This window comes from Oncorhynchus nerka, linkage group LG28, assembly GCF_034236695.1.
Source record: "Oncorhynchus nerka isolate Pitt River linkage group LG28, Oner_Uvic_2.0, whole genome shotgun sequence".
NCBI lineage: Eukaryota > Metazoa > Chordata > Actinopteri > Salmoniformes > Salmonidae > Oncorhynchus > Oncorhynchus nerka.
In genome coordinates, this window is record NC_088423.1 from 20,704,783 (window position 1) to 20,731,544 (window position 26,762).

Here is a 26,762-nt window from a genome sequence, read left to right on the forward strand (position 1 = left end):
AGGAGGATATATTGGCACAGGTGTTGTTAGACCTGAGACGAAGTCGAGGTCTGGCGAAACGTTCCAATATATCCTCCAAACACCAACTTTGAAAAATTCAAATAATGAATAATAATATTTTCATTCAATTGTTATTTTGATGAATGTATTCACTATTTAATTATTCCACAAGATATAGTCCCTACACAAATCTAGGGTTGCTAACCAAGCCGGTTGGTCGTTCATTCTATCGGTTCGGTTGCTAGAGACGCGACCCAGCCATTCAGTCTTTTTGTTCTGTATCTATGGACGCGACCCAGTCGAGCTTTCTAAATGTTTTATTGACATACTGGCTGGCAACGTTCTTACCCCTTGCTTGCTAGCTAGCCAAATACGGCTAACGTAGTCACGTCAAAAAGTGCAGCCAGAATAACAGTAGCCACATTTGGGTCTGTTTAAGCTATTTTCTAGTGACATTTATTTGGATACATCCATAACACTGAGCTAATGCAGCGCGATTTCGCCTGGCAAAGAACATGTGCTGACTCGTCAGGACACTGTTGTTCAGAGGAGCTAGACAACAACACAGCTAACACAATCACTTCAAACTGAAGGTGGAAAGACTGCAAACTAGCTGCACCTCTTTTCGTTTAACATTTTTTCAATTGACATTTCTTTGTATATATCCATAAAAATGATGCCAGCTGATTCATGATTTCGACTGGCTGAGAAACGCTGCCCGTCTCATCCCGACACCCGACTCGTTCATTGCTATGGGACAGCTGGAGATCGATTTTGAATATTGAAACAATGTTGGAAATGTCGGAGAGACAGACTACAAAGTGCCTGGCTGGACTGATGAGACAGTGGACTGCTCAGTCAGATGTCAACAATATGTTTGTTATTTTAAAATGTTCTGAAATGGACCACATTGTAATTATCATTGTAATTGTGCACACATTGATATCAGACGCACCGACCCCAACGAACGCTATGTTTCTGATGACTGGGATAAATGTAGGAGTAGATTTTAGGAGCAAGACAAGACACCCTCTTTGTGACTGCTGACTGACATAAGGGCAGTATGTAATAGGCCTATCTGGCTTATATGATTATGATCGTCATAATGCTTCTTGACAGTGTTATAAAAGGCATTTTCTTAGTCCAAGTAAAGTGACACAGGAAGGCCATAATTCTTTATGACAGTGTCATAAAGTGTATTTTCTACAAGTTATTTAAAATATGATGGAAAAACAAACAGGGCTGTAAAGAATGAATTACAACAACAACAAAGGACTTAAGACAAAAGGAAAGTTCTTGAACCCCCCCACACATTTGAATAAATGTGGATTTTGACACTCGCATGTAGGTGTCATAACCAGCCATAAAATAATGCAATAATGCAGTATGTCACAACAGGTGTAAATATATTGGTCATGACAGTGTTATGACAGGTTGACAAGTTATGTCAGTTGTTATGACATATTATAACCTGGTTATGACCGTGTCATGTGTTGTGACACTGGGTGTCAAGTAAAGTGTTACCATTAGTGTTATGACCATATTATGACAGGTTGACAAGTTATGTCAGTTGTTATGACATATTATAACATGGTTATGACCGTGTCATGTGTTGTGACACTGGGTGTCAAGTAAAGTGTTACCATTAGTGTTATGACCATATGACAGGTTGACAAGTTATGTCAGTTGTTATGACATATTATAACATGGTTATGACCGTGTCATGTGTTGTGACACTGGGTGTCAAGTAAAGTGTTACCATTAGTGTTATGACCATATTATGACAGGTTGACAAGTTATGTCAGTTGTTATGACATATTATAACATGGTTATGACCGTGTCATGTGTGGGTGTTACCATTAGTGTTATGCATTTGGATTAATAATGAATTACTTCATCCATTACCAAGTTTGTATTCCCCAAGCATCTTAAATACTTGTTCTACTGCAACACATAACAGGTGTTATAGATTACTCAACCAATGAGAAGCAACTATTGTTGGCCTTTAGCTGTATATCATGTTAGACAAATAAACTAACTTCCCAATTAAGCATAACGGTCTTTAAAATAAAGAAGTATTATGTTAAAAGTCCCCTGAGATTGCAAAGGCCTTAGAGATAGATGTGCATGAATAAGGGTACAGAAATACAATAGAGTGCTCAACTGAAATAATATTTATTAAGCTTATTTTTATAGTAGAAAGTCACCATACATTTGAGGTCATTTTTCAACATTACACTATTTTGGTGTCCCCCAAAGCATGCACATCAATATCAATCATTCTCTGTACATTATTCCAATTCATCTTCACACCAAAAAATGCATTGTTCCAAAAAATGTAATCACAAATAATAGAAGAATACTATATTGTATTATTATTTTTTACACAGAGTGGGTGTGCCATCTCTTCAGATGTTGCAGTCTGATCACTCATACCTTAGCCTTATTCTAGTGGAGAAAGAAGAAACATTGGCAGCTTCCGGTCGTAGTAACTCGTTTGAGAGCGCTTTTGTCTCTACATTTATCAAAACACAGATAGACAGAGAAGGGGGTTGGCAAAGCTAGGGGAAGACAGGAATTACACACAGACAGCAAGAAGGACAGGGAGCAAGAGAGACACAGCAAGGAGACATTTTGTTTGTGGCAGGGAAGGAGTTTTGGGTAGTACAGTTTGGCAGTAAATGTCACTTTTTCTCCCTTTAGCAAATTATAACAATTGGGTCAATCTAATAGGATTTCAAGGGGAATTCAAAGATAGTGCTGTCATTGCAAATAGCCTCATACTTAGCGGCAATCATTTCTGATTTGGGCAGGACAGGGGTTGATATCGACAGGTACTGACAGACAAACAAACAGACTAGCGTCGTTCTTTATTCAGCACACAGAAATAACAGACATACATATTTTATCCTGCCTCAGATACAGGTCTTTTACTACAAAGACTAAAGTACAAGAAGGCTGAACAAAGTTACAATAACGAATCAACCCTTCTCCCTTTTAAAGGTTTCTCATTGTGTAGTGCAAATATGTGTCAAAATAGCAAGAGACACAGTACATGCAAGCTTATTTATTACGAAGATCTAAATGGCTATCGATCCAATTCAGTTATTGCCATAATTTGCAGTTGTGCTGTTGGCAAATGATGACTCTTTTAAGGGCACCCATTTATTGTCTCCAAGGTTTCTGTACAGTATATACCTGGGCAGACTAGAATTACCTAATTTGTTCTGTGACATATGGTAATTGCACAGGGGACACGATTAGATTGAATGGTTTATAGATAGAAAACATTTATTTATGTTGCTCCCAAATCATTATCCTATTGTATGCACAGCAAGAGACACGGTCTAGTAAATTATTAAAGCTATTTGTAAACAGTTGGCAGCCAGGCAGCACTGATTGAAGGGGATGAGAGAGAATGAGAAGAGAGGGTGTTGCTTTGGCAACATGGTTTATGCACCATGGGCCCTATTCAGACTTGAGATAAGTTGACTTAACATGGACTTAAGTCAAATAATGTTGAATGAACTCCATGTTTTCTTGACTTAAGTCCTGCTTAGCAAAGGTCTGAATCGGGCCCCATGAAATATAGCACCTTTGTCGTGGGATGGCAGAGGTGTAGAACAGGTATCTGTTGTCTTTTCTTTCATGCATGAACGCCTGAACGGTAACCCTACTCAGAGCCTTGCATTTCTTTCTTTCAGGGTTGAGGGTTGTTGTTTTTACCCTCCTTCCAGACTCACATTAAGCATCTCCAATCAAAAATTAAATCTAGAATCGGCTTCCTATTTCGCAACAAAGCTTCCTTCACCCATGCTGCCAAACATACCCTCGTAAAACTGACCATCCTACCGATCCTTGACTTCGGCGATGTCATCTATAAAATAGCCTCCAACACTCTACTCAGCAAACTGGATGTAGTCTATCACAGTGCCATCCGTTTTGCCACCAAAGCCCCATACAGTACATACACTACTCAGCCCCGCCCTATCTCAGCTCGCTGGTCACCATAGCATCACCCACTCATAGCACGCACTCCAGAAGGTCACTGGTCACCCCCAAAGCCAATTCCCCATTTGGTCGCCTTTCCTTCCAGTTCTCTGCTGCCACTGACTGGAACGAACTGCAAAAATCACTGAAGCTGGAGATTCCCATCTCCCTCACTAGCTTTAAGAACCAGCTGTCAGAGCAGCTCACAGATCACTGCACCTGTTCATAGCCCATCTGTATACAGCCCATCTATCTACCTCATCCCCATACTGTATTTATTTATTTTGCTCCTTTTGCACCACAGTATCTCTACTTGCACATCCATCTTTTGCACATCTACCATTCAAGTGTTTAATTGCCATATTGTAATTACTTCGCCACCATGGTCTATTTATTGACCTAATATGCACTCACTGTATATATACTTTGTTTTCTTTTTTTCTACTGTATTATTGACTGTATGTTTTGTTCATTCCCTGTGTAACTCTGAGTTGTTTTATGTGTCGAACTGCTACGCTTTATCTTGGCCAGGTCGCAGTTGCAAATGAGAACTTGTTCTCAACTAGCCTACCTGGTTAAATAAAGGTGAAATAAAAATATTAATAATTAATCATCCATTTTATTTTATGGTACATTTATGTACAGTACATATTCATTGCCATCTATTTCATTGGTCACCTGCCCTCATAAATTCAAATGAAAAATGAACATTTACATTTGAGTTATTTCACTACATGTGATACATAACCTCTCATTTAAAGAGGGATATTAGAAGTTACCCGAAGGACCTCACAGTCTGTAAAGTAAAGTCACTGTCTGAAGCATAAGAAGACACAGTATACTGTAGATGAACTTGAACTTTTTGATCATCATACATGATCATCTTTACATTAATAAAACAATCCCCTTTGGATTACCATTTTTGATTTACACTGGTAATATAAATCCTTCATCTTTCAACCTTGATTCTGCTGGAGAACACTGAAGATTTTATTTAAAAACATTTGTTTAATTTTATTGTATGTTTGCAGAGGAAGAAATCCCGATTAAATAGAAAAGACATGTACATGCATGAAAGACAAGCTAAAGATTTGACAACTGTTCCTCCTCAGACAAAGTCCATCATTCCAATGATTTTAATAAGGATGGCTCAGGATGGTGTCAGTCCTTTAGCGTGGGGTTAGTTGGTTCTGCTTTGTGGTTCTGGTTCCACCAGTGCTTGGCCTGGGAACTGCAGCGTAGCGTGGAAGTGCAGGGTGTGAGGAGGAAGAGTATAGGGGGAGAGACAAGTCTGCCCCTTGGTGGGATGGAAGGGAGAGGACGGGGGGGGACGGGGGGGGATGGACTGGTAAACTCAGGTGGAGAGGGGAGTGTTGTGGTGGATTAGAGAGAGGGCGAGAGAAGAGGCTTGAGGGTTAGAGAGAGGGTGGAAGAGGAGGATTGAGGGTTAGAGAGAGGGTGGTAGAGGAGGATTGAGGGTTAGAGAGAGGGTGGAAGAGGAGGATTGAGGGTTAGAGAGAGGGTGGAAGAGGAGGATTGAGGGTTAGAGAGAGGGTGGAAGAGGAGGGGTGGGGGTTAGAGAGAGGGTGGAAGAGGAGGGGTGAGGGTTAGAGAGAGGGCGGGAGAGGAGGAGTGAGGGTTAGAGAGAGGGTGGAAGAGGAGGGATGAGGGTTAGAGAGAGGGCGGGAGAGGAGGGGTGAGGGTTAGAGAGAGGGTGGAAGAGGAGGGATGAGGGTTAGAGAGAGGGCGGGAGAGGAGGGGTGAGGGTTAGAGAGAGGGCGGGAGAGGAGGGGTGAGGGTTAGAGAGAGGGTGGGAGAGGAGGGATGAGGGTTAGAGAGAGGGCGGAAGAGGAGGGATGAGGGTTAGAGAGAGGGCGGGAGAGGAGGGGTGAGGGTTAGAGAGAGGGCGGGAGAGGAGGGGTGAGGGTTAGAGAGAGGGTGGAAGAGGAGGGGCGAGGGTTAGAGAGAGGGCAGGAGAGAGAGGGGTGAGGGTTAGAGAGAGGGCAGGAGAGAGAGGGTGAGGGTTAGAGAGAGGGTGGAAGAGGAGGGGTGAGGGTTAGAGAGAGGATGGAAGAGGAGGATTGAGGGTTAGTGAGTGTGGAAGAGGAGGATTGAGGGTTAGAGAGGGGGTGAGAGAGAGGGGTGAGGGTTAGAGAGAGGGTGGAAGAGGAGGATTGATGGTTAGAGAGGGGGTGATATAGAGGAGTGAGGGTTAGAGAGAGGGCAAGAGAGGAGGAGTGAGGGGTAGCAAGTGGGCGGGAGAGGAGTGAGGGTTAGAGAGAGGAGGGGTGAAGGTTAGAGAGAGGGTGAGAGAGGAGGGGTGAGAGTGACTGGCGAGGAGGGCTATTGATGAGGGATTGCAGAGGTGCCTGGCAGGCAGTCAGTCCTATTGCAGCAGCAGCAAGCTGAGTCTGTGTCTGTCTGTGTGTCTGTCTGTCCCTTCTCACACTGTTGAAATCAATTTCGGAACTGTTCCCCCTTCGGAACTGTGGAACAAAAGAGAAGGAGAAGCTTCCAGGTAGGTGGGGTATATAGGCACTCAAAGAAACAACAGTGGAGCAACACATCCACAGCCAAATACAGTTGGCCAATCTACAGGCATGTACTGTAGTTTGGCCAACTTTGGAGCTGGGTGTCATGTTACTGCCTCTGTCTGAACATTCCCTTCATCCATTCACAACGACTATTTCAATATCATAGTATTTCATACAGTAAACATAACATTTCCCCCAGAGGTATAGGGAGGAGACAGTACAATGTTTTTAATTTCATTTCTCGGACATGAACTGACAGCCTTTCACAGTCAATGTTGACTGCAGACCTGAGTTCAAATAGTATAGAAAACACAGACTACATGTACCCAGGTCTACTATACTGTAGTCTACACATTGACACAGAGCACAGTGTGGGGCGCAGCGGGATAGTAGTAATAATATGGAGGCGCTAGCTAGCTGCATGATGCGTGGAGGGTCAGTATGGGAGTGTGTAAGCTTGAGGCTTTTCCCTGACTTCAAATTTAAAAACAGGAAAAATGAATGTAAAAATAACCCAAATTAAACTTAACGATAAAAGCTCATGCAAAACATATGTTTCAAGGTAAAAGGAAAAAACATTGAGGTAAAATACTTAGTAGGATAAATGGGATAAGGATAAGTGATTCCCATTGGTCCAACATGGGTTGAGGTGGACCACCATTGGGCTTTTGGGTACCGGGTCTAGAATCTCACCTCTTACTGTGATCGGCTGGCCCAACTGTCAGTATCAAACAAACCTAAACCAACCTTTTTATCCCACCTGATCATGATAATATCATAGCTAAGTCTCATAATCAAATTAGTCGGGGAGAAAACAGAAACATAAATCACAGAAAGGAAACCATTAAAATGGAAAATAACACAACAAAAACCTGATGTGTCCTTGTTTGTAGTTTGACAGTTGATGTAAAGTCAGAGTTCCTATTAGTGGAATGACCTGCCTACTTGTACTGGCTACTCTTTGATACTGTATATGTAATGCATCCCCAGTCTTTCTAGTGCAATCCTGTCCAAACCTTACCAATTCAGTATCACAATCAAAGGTATTTGTTTGTATCTTATAGAGAGAAGAGTGAGCTTACCTTGTTGAAAAACGTTGCTCATACTCTTCAAGTCCTTGCTGTTGAGACAAAGACAAACCACTTTTCAGTCATCAAGTCATTGCCACTTTTGTGTCACACTGGAAACTTGAGAATTCATGATAACAGTATTGCTTGATTGGCAATCCAAAACAGTAGCAATTGATTTGCTGGCTATATTGTACTGCCATGTTAGACAAGGTAGACAGACAGACAGGTAGGCTACTGTCCAATGTATCTCAGTCGATAGCATGTGGTGCTTACAATGCCAAGAACCGTGGGTTTGATTCCTGCTAGGGCCACAATTAAGAAACATTTATGTATACAGGACTTTATGTTGCTTTGGATAAAAGTGCTAAATGGCCTATATAAATATGATATTATCGGTCAATGAAGTGTTGACAGTTGACATACTGATATGAGCCAGTAGGGGGCACCAGCAGAACACCATTGCCTTTAGTCAGAGTGATACAACTATAGAACTAACAGAACTGTCTGTTGTAACTATCTCTATTCTCTCAGAACGCCACTAGAGACATATCCCTAAAATGATTTGAGATGGGAAAACAAGACAAAGGAGTTGTTACGTGACTATCTGAGCAATTAGAGACTATTATCATGCCCACGTACAGTACCTCTCCACCTCCTCCTACCCGAAAGCCCTGTAAAGGGTTGAGTTTGGAGGGTTTTGGTGTTACATAATGTGACATAGCTCCCGCTCACTCTCGCAAACAGCGACAATGTGTGTGTGTCTACAGTCAGCTGGGCCAGTCCCTCTTCATGTTATCAGCGGGCTCCTGTCACAACTACTTTCGTCAGTACCAGAGGCAGCCAAGCAGCAAGCAGCCTTCTCCAATCTGGGCTCTGTCATCTCTGTGAGGCCAGTCACACACACACATGCACGCACGCACACGGACGGACAGACACACACAGACAGTTAGATTCAGAAACACATGCTCGCACACACACATGCACACACAGATTGTGTGTGTGAGGCAGAGAGGAACTGATCCCCTGTTTACGTAAGTTAATGGGCCAGAACGTTGTGAGAAAGCTGTGTTGAGTGAGACTGGGGACCTGGTGTACTGGTAAAACACACAGCCTGTCACATTGATGGTTGACTCCTCCTATATAAACTGAACAAAAATATAAACACAACATGTAAAGTGCTCGTCCCATGTTCCATGAGCTGAAATGAAATATCCTAGAAAAGACCCATAAGCACAAAAAGCTTATTTCTCTAAAATATTGTGCCCAAATTGGTTTACGTCCCTGTTAGTGAGCATTTCTCCTTTGTCAAGATAATCCATCCACCTGACAGGTGTGGCATATCAAGAAGCGGATTAAAAAACAACATGATCATTACACAGGTGCACCTTTTGCTGGGAACAATAAAAGGCCACTCTTAAATGTGTAGTCTTGTCACACAACACAATGCCACAGATGTCTCAAGTTTTGAGGGAGTGTGCAATTGGCATGCTGGCTGCAGGAATATCCACCAGAGCTGTTGCCAGAAAATGTAATGTTCTACCATAAGCTGCCTCCAATGTCATTTTAGAGAATTTGGCAGTACGTCCAACTGGCCTCACAACCGCAAACCACGTGTAACCACAGCAGCCTAAGACCTCCACACTCAGCTTCTTCACCTGCGGGATCATTTGAGACCAGCCACTCGGACAGCTGGTGAAATTGAGGAGTATTTCTGTCTTTAATAAAGCCCTTTTTTGGCTGTATTAAACTTATTCTGATTGGCTGGGCCTGCCTCCCCAGTGGGTGGGCCTGGCCCCCAAGTGGGTGGCCCTATGCCCTCACAGGCCCACCAATGGCTGTGCCCCTGCCTAGTCATGTGAAATCCATAGATTAGGGCCTAAAAAATGTATTTCAATTGACTGCTTTCCTCATATGAACTGTAACTGAATAAAATCGTTGAAATTGTTGCATGTTGCATTTATATTTTTGTTCAGTATATTTGGCTGTATCTAGCTAAGTGAGCTTGAGTAGTGTATGTACAGTATTGTATGTACTGTATATATAATACTAATATATGCCACATCACCAACAAGCTATCATGGTCCAAACACACTAAAGCAGTTGTGAAGAGGGCACGACAAACCTATTCCCCCTCAGGAGACTGAAAAGATTTGGCATGGGTCCTCAGATCCTCAAAAGGTTCTGCAGCTGCACCATCAAGAGCATCCTGACTGATGGCATCACTGCCTGGTATGGCAACTGCTCGGCCTCCAGAGGGTAGTACAGAGTGTAGTGTGTACGGCCCAGTACATCACTGGGGCCAAGCTTCCCGCCATTCAGGACCTCTATACCAGGAGATGTCAGAGGAATGCCCTTCAAATTGTGAAAGACTCCAGCCACCCTAGTCATAGACTGGTCTCTCTGCTACCGCACGGCAAGAGGTACCGGAACATCAAGTCTAGGTCCAAAAGGCTTCTTAACAGCTTCTACCCCAAAGCCATAAGACTCGTGAACAGCTAATCAAACGGTTACCCAAACCCATTTTGTACCCTGCTGCTACTCTCTGTTTATTATCTATGCATGGTGACTTTAACTCTACCTACATGTACATATTACCTCCACTAACCGGTGCCCCCGCACATTGACTCTGTACTGGTACCCCCTGTATATGGCCTCGCTATTGTTATTTTACTGCTGCTCTTTAATTATTTGTTACTTTTATTTTATTTTTTATTTTTAACTTATCTATTTTTTATTTAACACATTTTTCTTCTTATATTCTTAAAGCATCATTGGTTAATGGCTTGTAAGTAAGCATTTCACTGTTACAATTTGATTTGAAAGACACTTTCCTCCAAAGCGACTTACAGTCATGAATGCATAAAGAAGACCACACGTATGTACATGCAGCACGGGCACGGGGTATTTATGTCATCATCTTATGTGCAGTCAGTAAAGTCATGAAAATTAGAAATACCTGCACATTTCAGATGCTTTCACAGTTTCGAGGTTTGTGCATATAAACTTCCTGTGTGTGTGTCTACGTGTTTAACTATACAAGGTCAAATGCTATTTCTAGGGGATTTAGGGTTAAGATTAGAATTAGTGTTACGGTTAGAATTAGGTTTAGTGTTAGGAACTAGAGTTAGTTTTAGGTTTAGGGTTAGGTTTTTGGATTAGGTTAACAGTGTAAAAATAAAATAAAAAAATCATTCAGTTAATAAAGCCGTATACAAACATGGTCTCTTTTTGCATTCTTGAGTAAGGCAGCTCCAAAATGCAGGTGTTTCAGCCTAGCTCAGTGCTTTCTATGGTGGTGGGGCAGCTAGCGGAAAATACGGAGTGTTTTCTCCAGTTGCACCATGATTGGCTCAGTGTTCTTGCACTCATGGGGACACTATCTCACCGTTAAATCTAGGGTAGAGGGTAGAGCTCGAAAAATCAAGCCCCTTGGGTGCTGCCATAGAGTTACATTAGAAGTGCCCATCCAAGAAGGCTCAAGGTCATTGACCACAGATTAAATGACGTCAAATCACGTTATATCTACTGTAGCTTTGATTGGACTGATCATGTCAACATCATACTTTCAAAATCTTAGCAAGCAGTCATCATCATGAATCAAGTTGACAATCTACTGGCAAATCCTTTTTAATCCTTGTCATATGAAGAGAAATAATGAAGAGAAATTATAGATAAAACGTATTGGTATTCAGCGGCCATTGGACATAAGCATTACACCACAAGTTGGAAATCGCAAATTCAACAATGAGTGGTTTGGAAGGAATCAGTGGCAAACTGCAAGCATTGCAAAGCAATCACTAGCCTGCTATTCGGTGGAGGGGGTGTGTGGTCCCAATTCTGGGTTGTAGGGTCTCTTTTCCAAGCTTAAAATGATACACATTCAACATTCTCCATGCTGTGCTTTTATGTGTTTTTCCCGCGTTATTTGTAACTTATTTTGTACATAATGTTTCTGCCACCGTATCTTACGGCAAAAAAGAGCTTCTGGATACTGGACAGCGATCACTCACCTCGGATTAGACAAAGACTTTTTCTTCAACAAGCAGGACGCACAGGACATTCTCCAAACACCCGACAGGGCCAACATCCCTGTTATTTGCAAGAGGAAGCGACGCAGGTACAGAGGAAAAAGAGCCGGATGCCTGATCAGGACCCGGGAAAGGCGAGTGGGAAAGCTGCCGTTACAGTCAATACTACTCGCCAACGTACAATCATTGGACAATAAACTAGACGAAGTACGATAACGAATATCCTACCAACAGGACATCAAAAACTGTAATATCCTATGTTTCACGGAATCGTGGCTGAATGACGACATGGATATTCAGCTAGCGGGATATACGCTGCACCGGCAGGATAGAACAGCACACTCTGGTAAGACGAAGGGGGTCAGTCTGTGCATATTTATAAGCAACAGCTGGTGCACAAAATCTAAGGAAGTCTCTAGATTTTGCTCGCCTAAAGTAGAGTATCTTATGATAAATTGCAGACCACACTACTTGCCAAGAGAGTTTCAGCTATACTTTTCTTGGCTGTTTATTTACCACCACAGACAGATGCAGGCACTAAGACTGCACTCATTCAGCTGTATAAGGAAATAAGCAAACAGGAAACCGCTCACCCAGAGGTGATCCTAGTCGCCGGAGACTTTAATGCAGGGAAACTGAAATCAGTTCTACCAAATTTCCATCAACATCTTACATGTGCAACCAGAGTTATTTTTTTTAGATCACCTGTACTCCACACACAGAGACGTGTACAAAGCTCTCTCTCGCCCTCCATCTGGTAAATCCCACCACAACTCTATCCTCCTGACTCCTGCTTACAAGAAAACATTAACCTCTTCAGTCGACCCTCTACTTTTTTGAACATTTTGTTAAAAATCGCGCAACATTTCAGCGCCCTGCTACTCATGCCAGGAATATAGTACGTTCATATGGTTAGAATGTGTGGATAGGAAACCCTCGGACGTTTTTAAAACTGGTTAAATCACGACTGTGGCTATTACATAACGTGCGTTACATCGGAAAGCGCAGGAAAACCTGATCACAGAAAATGGAAATAAATATCCTTGCGCCACTTCCAGCAATTGTTAACAGTGAGCCGAATTAGATAAGACCGAGCATTCAACTCCCACAGCATCCCCATGTTGTCTAGAGTCTTGTGAATTGAATCATCTTTGATTCTTGGTTGAACCGAAAGAGGGGCACGACTTACCTCCGGTCTCCGCCCAGATCATTCCGGAAGAGCTCTCTCCTGAAATTTTTTCCAAGACGACAGCTAATGATATTTACATCGCCTACGGATGATTTTTATCGCTTATTAACGTTTACTAATACCTAAAGTAGCATTACAAACGTATTTCGAAGTGTTTTGTGAAAGTTTATCGTCTACTTTTTGAATTTTAAAAATGACGTTACGTTGTGAAATCGCTGTTTTTTTCGTTTATCACACAGTCTACATATAACGATATCTTGGCTTTATATGGCCCGATTTAATCGAAATAAAGACCCAATAGTGTTTATGGGACATCTAGGAGTGCCAACAAAGAAGATGGTGAAAGGTAATGACTGTTTTCTATTTTATTGTGCGGTTTGTGTAACGCCGAAATGCTAATTATTTTGTTTACGTCCCCTGCTGTGCTTTTCTGTTGTAGTGTATTGGTGCATGCTATCAGATAATAGCTTCTCATGCTGTCGCCGAAAAGCATTTTAAAAATCTGACTTGTTGCCTGGATTCACAACGAGTGTAGCTTTAATTTGATACCCTGCATGTGTATTTTAATGAACTTTTGAGTTTTAACTAATACTATTAGCATTTAGCGTAGCGCATTTGCATTTCCAGAGCTCTAGTTGGGACGCAAGCGTCCCAAGTAGAGGCAAGAGGTTAAAGCAGGAAGCACCAGTCACTCAGTCTATAAAAAGTGGTCAGATGAAGCAGATGCTAAACTGCAGGACCGTTTTGCTATCACAAACTGGAACATGTTCCGGGATTCTTCCGATAGCATTGAGGAGTACACCACATCAGTCACTGGCTTTATCAATAAGTGCATCAAGGACATCGTCCCCACAGTGACTGTGCGTACATACCCCAACCAGAAGCCATGGATTACAGGCAACATTCGCACTGAGCTAAAGGCTAGAACTGAAGCTTTCAAGGTGCGGGACTCTAACCCAGAAGCGTACAAGAAATCCTGCTATGCCCTCCAACGAACCATCAAACAGGCAAAGCATCAATACAGGGCTAAGATTGAATCATACTACACCGGCTCCGGCGCTCGTCTTATGTGGCAGGGCTTTCAAACAATTACAGACTACAAAGGGAAGCACAGCCGCGAGCTGCCCATTAACACAAGCCTACCAGATGAGCTAAATCACTTCTATGCTCGCTTCGAGGCAAGCAACACTGAGGCAAGCAACACTGAGCCATGCACGAGAGCATCAGCTGTTCCGGACGACTGTGTGATCACACTCTCCGTAGCCGACGTGAGTAAGACCTTTAAACAGGTCAACATACACAAGGCTGCGGGGCCAGACGGATTACCAGGACGTGTCCTCCGGGCATGTGCTGACCAACTGGTAGGTGTCTTCACTGACATTTTCAACATGTTCCTGATTGAGTCTGTAAAACCAACATGTTTCAAGCAGACCACCATAGTCCCTATGCCCAAGAACACTAAGGCAACCTGCCTAAATGACTACAGACCCATTGCACTCATGTCCGTAGCCATGAAGTGCTTTGAAAGGTTTGTAACGGCTCACATCAACACCATTATCCCAGAAACCCTAGACCCACTCCAATTTGCATACCGCCCAAACAGATCCACAGATGATGCAATCTCTATTGCACTCCACACTGCCCTTTCCCACCTGGACAAAAATAACACTTATGTGAGAAGGCTATTCGTTGACTACAGCTCAGCGTTCAACACCATAGTACCCTCAAAGCTCATCACTAAGCTAAGGATCCTGGGACTAAACACCTCCCTCTGCAACTGGATCCTGGACTTCCTGACGGGCCACCCAAGGTGGTGAGGGTAGGTAGCAACACATCTGCCATGCTGATCCTCTACATTGGAGCTCCCCAGGGGTGCATGCTCAGTCCCCTCCTGTACTCCCTGTTCACCCACGACTGCATGGCCTGGCACGACTCCAACACCATCATTAAGTTTGCAGATGACACAACAGTGGTAGGCCTGATCACCGACAACGATGAGACAGCCTATAGGGAGGAAGTCAGAGACCTGGCCAGGTGGTGCCAGAATAACAACCTATCCCTCAACGTAACCAAGACTAAGGAGATGATTGTGGACTACAGGAAAAGGAGGACCGAGCACGCCCCCATTCTCATCTATGGGGCTGTAGTGGAGCAGGTTGAGAGCTTCAAGTTCCTTGGTGTCCACATCAACAACAAACTAGAATGGTCCAAACACACCAAGACAGTTGTGAAGAGGGCACGACAAAGCCTATTTCCCTCAGGAAATTAAAAAGATTTGGCATGGGTCCTGAGATCCTCAAAAGGTTCTACAGCTGCACCATCGAGAGCATCCTGACTGGTTGAGTCACTGCCTGGTACGGCAATTCCTCTGACCGCAAGGAATGACAGAGGGTAGTGTGTACGGCCCAGTACATCACTGGGGCTAAGCTGCCATCCAGGACCTCTACACCAGGCGGTGTCAGAGGACCCCAGTCACCCACCCCAGTCATAGACTGTTCTCTCTACTACCGCATGGCAAGCGGTACTCTGAGTGCCAAGTCTAGGACAAAAAGTCTTCTCAACAGTTTAACCCCCAAGCCATAAGACTCCTGAACAGGTAATCAAATGGCTACCCGGAATATTTGCATTGTGTGCAGCCCCCCAACCTCCCCAACACCTCTTTTTATGCTGCTGCTACTCTCTGTTTATCATATATGCAGTCACTAACTATACATTCATGTACATACTACCTCAATTGGGCCGACCAACCAGTGCTTCCTCATATTGGCTAACCAGGCTATCTGCATTGTGTCCCACCCACCACCCGCCAACCCCTCTTTTACGCTACTGCTACTCTCTGTTCATCATATATGCATAGTAACTTTAACCATATCTACATGTACATACTACCTCAATCAGCCTGACTAACCAGTGTCTGTATGTAGCCTCACTACTTTTATAGCCTCGCTACTGTATATAGCCTGTCTTTTTACTGTTATTGTATTTCTTTACCTACCTGTTGTTCACCTAATACCTTTTTTGCACTATTGGTTAGAGCCTGTAAGTAAGCATTTCACTGTTGTATTCAGCGTACGTGACAAATAAACTTTGATTGGATTTGATTTGTCAATCCAGCATGATTTCTGCCGCACCCAAAACAACTTAACTCGGGACTGGGAAATCGGACTTCAATGAGTTCAAGACAACTGGGAACTCAAGAAAAGGGTTCCCGAGTGGCGCAGTGGTCTAAGGCACATCATCTCAGTGCAAGAGGCGTCACTACAGTCCCCGGTTTGAACCCAGGCTGAATCATATCCTGCTGTGATTGTGAGTCCCATAGGGCGGCACACAATTGGCCCAGTGCCGCCGGGGTAGGCTGTCATTGTAAATATGAATTTGTTTGTAACTGACTTGCAGAGTTAAATATAGGTATAAATAAAAACGAGCTCCGACTGGGAAAGTACATTTAAACGGTCATCCAACTCGGAAATGTAAGTTGGGAACTCGGGCCTCTTTCTAGAGCTATGACCTGAAGATCACTGATGTCATCATGATTCAACCTTTTTTTCCAAGAGTTCCCAGTTGTCTTGAAAGCACCAAAAACCCAGAGAATGCATGACTTTGATGATAAAATTTGGCCAAAAAGTACTGCCGCGCCACCTTCAAGTAAGCACAGCACTAGGTGAGTCCAAAAATATATTGTACGCTGCTGCATAAATTATGTAATATGCCAGGGAGAAAGTAATACTAAATGTATGCTTTGTAGTAAGCTGTTAGTAGCCCATTTGCCTCACCCTAATAATTTGGTCTATTTTCCATTCTTAATTTTGCCTACTGTTTTGACTTGGTGGTGCACATGTAGCCTATAACCTGTTTTAGAGAAATGTAATCATTGAATTTTGTAAGAGAGTTCATTGTCTGCTTATATGCCCCCTTTATTTATCCTACACTTTGGACTTGGTGTACAGGGAGAACACTGTATGAACGGCACGTTCTGAATTCTGTCGCTGTATATTTGAAAAGTGTTGAACAAATAGTTATATTGACTACGTGTGTCCTAGCTCACTCATTAATTGCCTCTTATCCGCTTGTCGTCCCCTTATGCCATAGTTCGCACATCTCAATTCTCAGTAGAAACCACAATTGTTTAAGCAAGTCAGCCATATCAGCTATGTTTTTTTAAAAGGCAGTAAATGAGGCTGAATGAACTGTTTCGCTGCCAGACAAGGCTCAGCTGATAGCCAGGTTTAGCAGTGGTAAGGTGTTGGGACTGCTGTTCGGTCTCTGCTGTTGGGACAGTTTGTGGGCACAGTTTGTCACCGTTACAGTGCAAATAATATATTGTTTAGTATTGTGTTGTGTAGTGGCTTTACTGGCATGCATCCCCACCATTTTTGTGTTTGTTTGCATGCTAAAAATTGCCAGTGGGGTTAGGGTTAAGGTAAGAGTACGGTTTTTGAATAGGACTGAATTGTGTCCCCACAAGTTTTACAAGACACACACTGTCTCTCTGTGTTTCTCTCTGACACACTACCATCCCATCAGCTCAGCTACCGTTTCCAAAGCAGAGGGAACTGAACTCTGTGTGTGAGTCTTTTTTGGGGGGGTTGTATGTGGATCCCGAATGGCGCAGCAGTCTATGGCACTGCATCTCAGTGCTTGAGGTGTCACTACAGACAACCTGGTTCATATTCAGGCTCTATCACAATCGGCTGTGATTGGGAGTTCCATAGGGCGGCACACAATTGGCCCAGCGTCGTCCGGGTTTGGCCGGTGTAGGCCATCATTGTAAATAGGAATTTGTTTTCAACTGACTTGCCCAGTTAAATAAAGGTTAAATAAAGGTTACGTGTGGATGCCAAAGTTCAAGTTTCATGTTTTAGTAGTCGTATGTACAGGATACACATAGTATATACTGTACAATGAAAGGCTTACTTGTAGGTTCCTTCTCGACAATGCAACAACAATAATAAAAGATAAGAATACGAACATAAAGTAAATGGCTCAGTAGAATAGATTACACATTTTAGCATAAATATAACACAGGAAGGCACAATTTATAGCCCAATATTTACACGTGTTTGGGGGAAGGAGGGATTGGGGGTCAAGTGTGTGTGTCTTTTTGTGTGTCTGTGTGTGTGTGTCTGTGTGCGTGTTGTTGTTGTTTACCTGTGAGAAGCTTGGCCCTGTCATGCTGTATGGGCGCTGTTGTCTGCTGTGTGCCATCGCAGCACTCTGTGCCAGCAGGCGAGATGACATACCGTAGTCAGGGGGAGGGGCACTTGCCATGTCCTCTCTCTCCAACAGGTTGCCTGTGCTGCTGCTCTTACCATGGTGGAGACTGGAAACAGACATACAGTCAGTTAGTTACACACAGACTGAAATGAGAATAGCTGATTACTGGAACCAGACATAATTAGACAAAGACATAGCCAGAACTGAAAATAACTGATCTCACATGAACAGATAATTTTCTAATGAATAACACAAAGATGAGCATTAAAGGCCTGTTTCCTTGCAAATACCAAACACAATACTGCAAAAAAAAGAGAAAATGTACTTGTTGACTCGTAGTTTGTCGCTTTCAGTCTCGGGGATGACACGTGTGTAAGAGAAAGGGAACCAGCCCCGCCTGATGAGGAGACACAAGGATTCAACAACAGCAACAGTAATTCAACATTGACAGCAGCATTTGACAACAAAACCAAGAGTTAGGAAACTTACTGTATGATTTCATATCTCATGTAAAGATTCACCCTAATAAATACCATTAAGAAGATGCTTTTCTCCAGAGCAACTTACAGTCATGCGCACATACATTTTTCATGTATAGGTGGTCCCGAGAATCAAACCCCACTATTGTGGCATTGCCAGTGACATGCTCTACCAACTGAGCTTCAGAGGACCACCAACTAAATGTTACTCATGGTGCCATAGACAAAGTGAATCAGATGGAGTTAGGCTACTTACATCTTGTTCTTCTCGTTCTCTCCATAGTGCCATCCATCGCGGGCCTCAGGCACCAGCAGGGTGATGACGTCTCCTTCAGAGAAGCTGAGCAGGGTGCTGTTGTCCCCAGCCGCGTGGGAGAAAATGGCCTGGACACGGATACGACCGTTCCGCTCCAGTCCTGCTGCCATAGAGCTAGACCGGGGAAGGGTTCGGGTCTCTGGACCTGGAGGAGCGAGGGAGAAAGGAACAGAGACTATCACAACAAATCTAGGGATGTGTTCATTGGACACCAAAACGGAAGAAAACAGAATGAAACAGGGAGTTACTAGCTGGACTTCTTAAAACGTTTCACTACAGTGGGAGCAGAGACTATATCTACAGGTGTAGGATCTTAATTTGACCAGTGTTGTCGCAGCAAAAGAATCCTGAGCAAAAGGATTTGAACATTTAGTCCATAATGTTGCTTGATTGGTGGTTAGGCTGTCTGGCCAAAATTAGGCTACATGAAATGTGCAATACTGTTACTCAAAATCATGATTTTCATACATTTACTGAAAATCCGCATTAACACACGGTTATGTCAGCTCAAACTAAAATTGATACGGATTCAATTGAGCTCCAAGATTTAGTCCTTAGTCCTATACAGATGGACAGTCGGATCCTAATTTTCTCACTCTTTTGTTGTTGAGAATTTTCCTGCGATTAATTTAAATCGCTCTATAGCACAGAACTTCTGAGATACAGGTTGAATCAAACCATAAGTATTTTTTCCATTATTCTTAAAGCCTTGCCTCTGCCCTTCACCTCATTTTTATATGAACCTAATTCACCTAGGATTTGTGCTATTTTGCCTGAAAGATATAAACAGACAAATGTTTACAAAATCGTAATTGCTAAAATATACTTAAGTATCAAAAGTAATAATTTCAAATTTCTTATATTAATCCAACCAGATTTTAATTTACAGATAGCTAGGGTTCCACTTCAACACTCAGACATCATTACAAATTAAGCATGTGTGTTTAGTGAGTCTGCCAGATCAGAGAAAGTAGGGATGAACAGGGAGGTTCTCTTGAAAAGTGTGTGAATTAGACCATTTTCAGGGAAAATGTACGGAGTAAAAAGTACATAATTTTCTTTAGGAATTTAGTGAAGTAAAAGTAAAAGTTGTCAAAAATATAAATAGTAAAGTACAGATATCCCAAAAAGCTACTTAAGTAGTACTTTATAATCTCTACGGGATCAGTGTCCCTATACCGGAATGGTTGCGCTAACGTGTGCCAGTGTGATTAGCATGACGTTGTAAGTAACAGCAAACTTTCCAGGTTATAGACATGTCTTATATAGGCAGAAAGCTGAAATTCTTGTTCTTCTTAATAAAATGCATTTTTATATTCAAATGTAGGAACTGGGTTCTACAGTTTGAACCCCTGCTGGCTCCACACCCACCCCGCCCGGCCATCTAGATGTGTGAAAGTTACTGTATAAGCTAATGAGCCATCATATATGACATTCCTGGGAGTCTGTAAACTTACATTTTGTATTACCATATCATTTTTGTATGTTCTCTATAGTTATGTACTTGAAAATGTATAAATTGTCCAATTCGCCACATTTGGGCAGACTTGAAACAAAATATTGTCCAGTATTGCAATGCTTCACTGGATCAATCTGAAACACACTACTGCCATCTAATGGCCAAAATTTTAATTGTGCCTAAACGGCAATATTATATTATGGTCTTTCTCTTGCATTTCAAAGATGGAACAAAAAAAAATCAGAAAACACATGTTTTTTTGTCTGTATTATCTTTTACCAGATCAAATGTGTTATATTCTCCTACATTCATTTCACATTTCCACAAACTTCAAAGTGTTTCTTTTCAAATGGCATCAAGTATATGCATATCCTTGCTTCAGGTCCTGAGCTACAGGCAGTTAGATTTGGGTATTTCATTTTAGACGAAAATTGAAAAAAAGGTTGATCCTTTAATTAATAAAGTATTTTTGCTAAAGTACTTTACACCACTGGTCCCTCTTAGATGTCACGTAGGTTGATACATTTCTATTTTTTCATTAATAAAGCCCTTTTACATAAACTCCCACTGTACCTAATATCATTCCTAAACTTTCGGGGGAGGGGATACCTATTCAGTTGCAAAACTGAATGCATTCAACCGAAATGTGTCTTCTATTTAACCCAACCCCTCTAACTGCAGGTGTACACTGTGATAAAAGGTGGGATAGGAGCCATTAAAAGTAGATGGAGGGAACAAGAGCAGCACACACTGCACAAAATTTGCTCCTTGACCACATGGAGTGTAGGGTAGCCTAGTGGTTAGAGCGTTGGACTAGTAAACGAAAGGTTGCAAGTTCGAATCCCCGAGCTGACAAGGTACAAATCTGTCGTTCTGCCCCTGAACAGGCAGTTAACCCACTGTTACTAGGCTGTCATTGAAAATAAGAATTTGTTCTTAACTGACTTGCCTAGTAAAATAAAAAAATATCTAATTCTTGAAGGTCACAAACAAGCAGTTCAGTCACCAAGGTCTTTGTGACTGTGGCTAAATTCCTAAAAGTACACTAGTGATGTATTCTGTAATATTCTAACTTGACTGCCTATATTGCGGAATGCCATTGAGCCCCATAATGCATTGCTTTTTATAGTACTGTAGTGTAATATTGAATTGCAGTAGCTAACTAAGATTTTAGAAAAACATTTTCATCAATTTGTTACAGTGTAGCTACTGTACATGTGTTTCCGGTGCCCAACTTTGAGGGCCTCTCAAAATGTTTATGGAGCTCCGCTATCCTGGTCCTCCTTACCCATGGTGGTGTTGCTCTTGGCGGGGGCGTTCTTGCGTACGGGTAGGGTGTTGGAGTAGACCTCGCTGCCCTGTCTGTGGGGCTGGGAGTGGTGCTGGGAGGAGGCCTTAGTCACCTGGGACTGTAGGGCCTGAGCCTGTAGGGCCTGAGCCTGGGCTTGGGCCATCTTCCCCTCCATCCAGTGTTGGTAGTCCTCCCCTCCTCCCCCTCCTGCTCCTCCATGCGCCCCTGCCGTTCCGTTCATTATGGGCATCCCTCCGTCCACTCCTCCTGGTCCCATTAGACGCTGAAGGGAAGGAGGTAGGGAGGAAGGAAGGAAGGAAAGCATGTGTTGATTTGTTAAGCAAAGATGGTGAATAAATTAAGATGAACTACTTTAGCCATTTAAGCCATTAAGCCATTTACCATATCATATTTTTTACAAGGTTCCTGTCTGTGTAAGAGGCTGTTCCCTCTTTCGCTTGAGCATGCTTTCCTGTGTGAGCTCACGGTTCCTCCATAATCTCTGGCATGCTCACAGTTCCTCCATAATCTCTGACATGCTCACATGAGAGAGGGAACAGCTGGCTCTGGTCTATTTATTGTCCCGTCCCTGCTCGTATGTGTTCAATTCAACCTCACACTTGGGTCTATATATTATGAACTGTACCCAGAACTCTCCCTGTCTAATTTCAACTGAAAATGTGCAAGATTAAACAGCGCTGACAATTCCATTAGGAATTAGGGAATTTAGCTAGCTAAATTGTACAGCCAACATTTTGTCTACATTGATGCTGTTACAATAACCAAACTGTTGGATAAACAAATAATTTGTGAAACCATGATGTGATGTATGAAAGGATTGGATGTTGCATGCAATTTCAATGTGGTTTGAGTTGTTTTACGTATAAGCAAATTTGATTGAGATGATCTCACTGCAATACTGTGCCCATGTTGCCTGATGTAGGTGTTTCAAAGAACTGTCAGTCAAGGTGAGCTACCTGCCCACTCAGTCTGGCTTTTTACACTTCCTGATTGGAAATGAGAGAAAAAGTAAGTTTTCTCAAAGTCTGAGTATATTTATTGTAAAAAACATTATGGGTGATGTTTTAGTCAATTGTACATGGGAATCAGGATGACTGTGCGGGACCTTTAAAGCGCTCAACTTCTCGGCTGTTTTGTTCCCGTGGCTACCACATTATAAAGGCGTGAAGCAAACCAGTGCAGATACTGTGTGTGACCGTGGCTACGACATTATAAAGGCGTGAAGCAAACCAGTGCAGATACTGTGTGTGACTGTGGCTACCACATTGTAAAGGCGTGAAGCAAACCAGTGCAGATACTGTGTGTGACCGTGGCTACCACATTGTAAAGGCGTGAAGCAAACCAGTGCAGATACTGTGTGTGACCGTGGCTACCACATTGTAAAGGCGTGAAGCAAACCAGTGCAGATACTGTGTGTGACCGTGGCTACCACATTATAAAGGCGTGAAGCAAACCAGTGCAGATACTGTGTGTGATCGTGGCTACCACATTGTAAAGGCGTGAAGCAAACCAGTGCAGATACTGTGTGTGATCGTGGCTACCACATTATAAAGGCGTGAAGCAAACCAGTGCAGATACTGTGTGTGACCGTGGCTACCACATTATAAAGGCGTGAAGCAAACCAGTGCAGATACTGTGTGTGACCGTGGCTACCACATTATAAAAGCGTGAAGCAAAACAGTGCAGATACTGTGTGTGATCGTGGCTACCACATTATAAAGGTGTGAAGCAAACCAGTGCAGATACTGTGTGTGATCGTGGCTACCACATTGTAAAGGCGTGAAGCAAACCAGTGCAGATACTGTGTGTGATCGTGGCTACCACATTGTAAAGGTGTGAAGCAAACCAGTGCAGATACTGTGTGTGATCGTGGCTACCACATTGTAAAGGCGTGAAGCAAACCAGTGCAGATACTGTGTGTGATCGTGGCTACCACATTGTAAAGGTGTGAAGCAAACCAGTGCAGATACTGTGTGTGACCGTGGCTACCACATTGTAAAGGTGTGAAGCAAACCAGTGCAGATACTGTGTGTGACCGTGGCTACCACATTGTAAAGGTGTGAAGCAAACCAGTGCAGATACTGTGTGTGACCGTGAAGTCGTGCAATATATGCAGTGCTGCTCGTGGCAACATACAGTACCAGTCAAAAGTTTGACAACACCCACTCAAGGGTTTTTCTTTGTTTTTACTATTTTCTACATTGTAGAATAATAGTGAAGATATCAAAACGATGAAATACGGAATGTTGTGTTATAATAACTGGATGTGCTGCCATCATTAGTTTATTTTATATTTACATTTTGGCCGTTTTTCAGACCGTGCCAATTACTATTGGAATATTTTTTGCTGTGTTGGTGGACAAATTCTGATTAAAAAATAAATAAATCTATTCCATTTGGCTGATTTTATATAATATATATATTTATATATATATATATATAATCATGTAGTAACCAAAAAAGTGTTAAACAAATCCAAATAGATTCTTCAAAGTAGCCACCCTTTGCCTTGATGATGAGCTTTGCACACTCTTGGCATTCTCTCAACCAAGCCAACTGACATTTACTCCTGAGGTGCTGACTTGTTGCACCCTCGACAACTACTGTGATTATTATTATTTGACCATGCTGGTCATTTATGAACATTTGAACATCTTGGCCATGTTCTGTTATAATCCCCACCCGGCACAGCCAGAAGAGGACTGGCCACCCCTCATAGCCTGGTTCCTCTCTAGGTTTCTTCCTAGGTTTTGGCCTTTCTAGGGAGTTATTCCTAGCCATTGTGCTTCTACATCTGCATTGCTTGCTGTTTGGGGGTTTAGGCTGGGTTTCTGTTACAGCACTTTGATATATCAGCTGATGTAAAAAGGGCTATATAAATACATTTGATTTGATTTGAACCAGCTTCATGAGGTAGTCACCTGGAATGCATTTCAATTAACAGGTGCGCCTTGTTAAAAGTTAATTTGTGGAATTTATTTCCTTCTTAATGCGTTTCAGAGAATCATTTGTGTTGTGACAAGGAAGAGGGTGGTATACAGAAGATAACCCTATTTGGTAAAAGACCAAGTCAAGAACAGCTCTAATAAGCAAAGAGAAATGACAGTCCATTATTACTTTAAGACATGAAAGTCAGTCAATACGGAAAATGTAGTCGCAAAAAACATCAACCGCTATGATGAAACTGGCTCTCATGAGGAAGACCCAGAGTTAACTCTGCTGCAGAGGATAAGTTGAATAGAGTTACCAGCATCAGAAATTACAGCTCAAATAAATGCTTCACAGAGTTCAAGTAACAGACACATCTCAACATCAACTGTCAGAGGACCGGGGCTGTTTTTGGTTCGACCTAGGCACCTTAGTTAAAGCTACATCATACAATGACATTCTGGACAATTCTGTGCTTCCAACTTTGTGGCAACAGTTTGGGGAAGAACCTTTCCTGTTTCAGCATGAAAATGCCCCCATGCACAAAGCGAGGTCCATTCAGAAATGGTTTGTCAGGATCGGTTTGGAAGAACTTGACTGGCCTGCACAGAGCCCTGACCTCAACCCCATCAAACACCTTTGGGATGAATTGGAATGCCGACTGCGAGCCAGGCCTAATTGTCCAACAGCTCACAAATAGCTGAATGGAAGTCCCCGAAGCAATGTTCCAACATCTAGTTGAAATCCTTCCCAGAAGAGTGGAGGCTATTATAGCAGCAAAGGGGGGACCAACTCTATATTAATGCCCATGATTTTGGAATGAGATGTTAGACGAGCAGGTGTCCACATATTTTTGGTCATGTCGTGTATTACTGTACCACACACACACACACACACACACACACACACACACACACACACACACACACACACACACACACACACACACACACACACACACACACACACACACACACACACACACACACACACACACACACACACAACAATGATAATAATTATAATAAGACAGAAGACTGGAGAAGAGGCAGGGTGTGAAAGAACCATGGCCCAACAGCTCCAAGGAACATGTTTCTGTTTCTTCCTACTGGCAACATTTTAATTAGCATGCAGCACTAACAACTTTATTTGCATCAGCATATGTTTGTGTGTGTGTGTGTGTGTGTGTGTGTGTGTGTGTGTGTGTGTGTGTGTGTGTGTGTGTGTGTCAAAGGGGTTCTGTGTTCTGAAGGAGAAGCTCTGAGAGATTCCGTAATGGAATCCCAACATCCTGGGGCATCGCTAGGCAACAGACTCAACAAGCTCTCACAGTCTCACAGCAGAATTAGACGTTCAGCCACGTTCTCCAAACGTCAAATTTCGAAAGTTGCTCCAAATATCAAATTTAGAAGTCAAGGGTTAAGGAGTTAGTCACTCATTACAAATGGTTAAGGTAAGGGTTAAGGTTTGGGATAGAGTTTAAACATTACATTCAGTCACTGATTACAAAGGGTTAAGGTACTAATCAAATCACATACACAAATTTAGCAGATGTTATTGCGGGTGTAGCGAAATGCTTGTGTTCCTAGCTCCAACAGTGCAGTAGCATCTAACAGTGCAGTAGTATCTGAAAACGGTTCACAACAATACACACAAAGCTATAAGTAAAACAATGGAATTAAGAAATATATAAATATTAGATTGAGCAATGTCAGAGTGGCATTGACTAAAATACAGTAGAATATAATACAGTATGTACATATGAGATAAGTAAAGCAGTATGTAAACATTATTAAAGTGACTAATGTTCATTATTAAAGTGGCAAGTGCTCCATTATTAAAGTGGTCAGTGATTCCAAGTCTATCTATATAGGGCAGTAGCCTGTAAGGTTCAGGCTTGCGTAACCGGGTGGAAGCTGGCTAGTGATGGCTATTTAACAGTCTGATGGCTTTAAGATTGAAAAACAGCTTCGGTCTCTCAGTCCCAGCTTTGATGCACCTGTACTGACCTCGCCCTCTGGATGATAGCGAGATGAACAGGCCGTGGCTCGGGTGGGTGATGTCCTTGATGATATTTTTCGGCCTTCCCGTGACAACAGGTGCTGTAGGTGTCCTGGATGGCAGGTAGTTTGCCCTAATGTGTTGGGCAGACTGCACCACCCTCTGGAGAACACTGTGGTTGCGGGCGGTGCAGTTGCCGTACCAGGCGGTGATACAGCCTGACAGTATGCTCTCAATTGTGC

The 26,762-nt window shown here is 42.7% G+C and overlaps 1 protein-coding gene across 4 annotated transcripts in view; it reads right to left on the reverse strand.

Moving 5' to 3' along the window:
- LOC115112985 (brain-specific angiogenesis inhibitor 1-associated protein 2-like) overlaps positions 1 to 26,762 on the reverse strand; it is a 181,574-nt gene that overhangs the window by 3,749 nt on the left and 151,063 nt on the right. For 3 of the 4 annotated variants that reach the window (XM_065012692.1, XM_029640123.2, XM_065012691.1), the window contains 5 exons: positions 21,568 to 21,853; positions 18,761 to 18,965; positions 18,351 to 18,422; positions 17,960 to 18,131; positions 7,607 to 7,644 (listed from right to left, as the gene is read on the reverse strand). In XM_065012692.1, the coding sequence (XP_064868764.1) occupies positions 7,607 to 7,644; positions 17,960 to 18,131; positions 18,351 to 18,422; positions 18,761 to 18,965; positions 21,568 to 21,853 (773 nt within the window). Of the gene's footprint in view, positions 1 to 5,322; positions 6,477 to 7,606; positions 7,645 to 17,959; positions 18,132 to 18,350; positions 18,423 to 18,760; positions 18,966 to 21,567; positions 21,854 to 26,762 lie in introns of those variants that run through there. The other variant, XM_065012690.1, reaches the window with a different exon arrangement.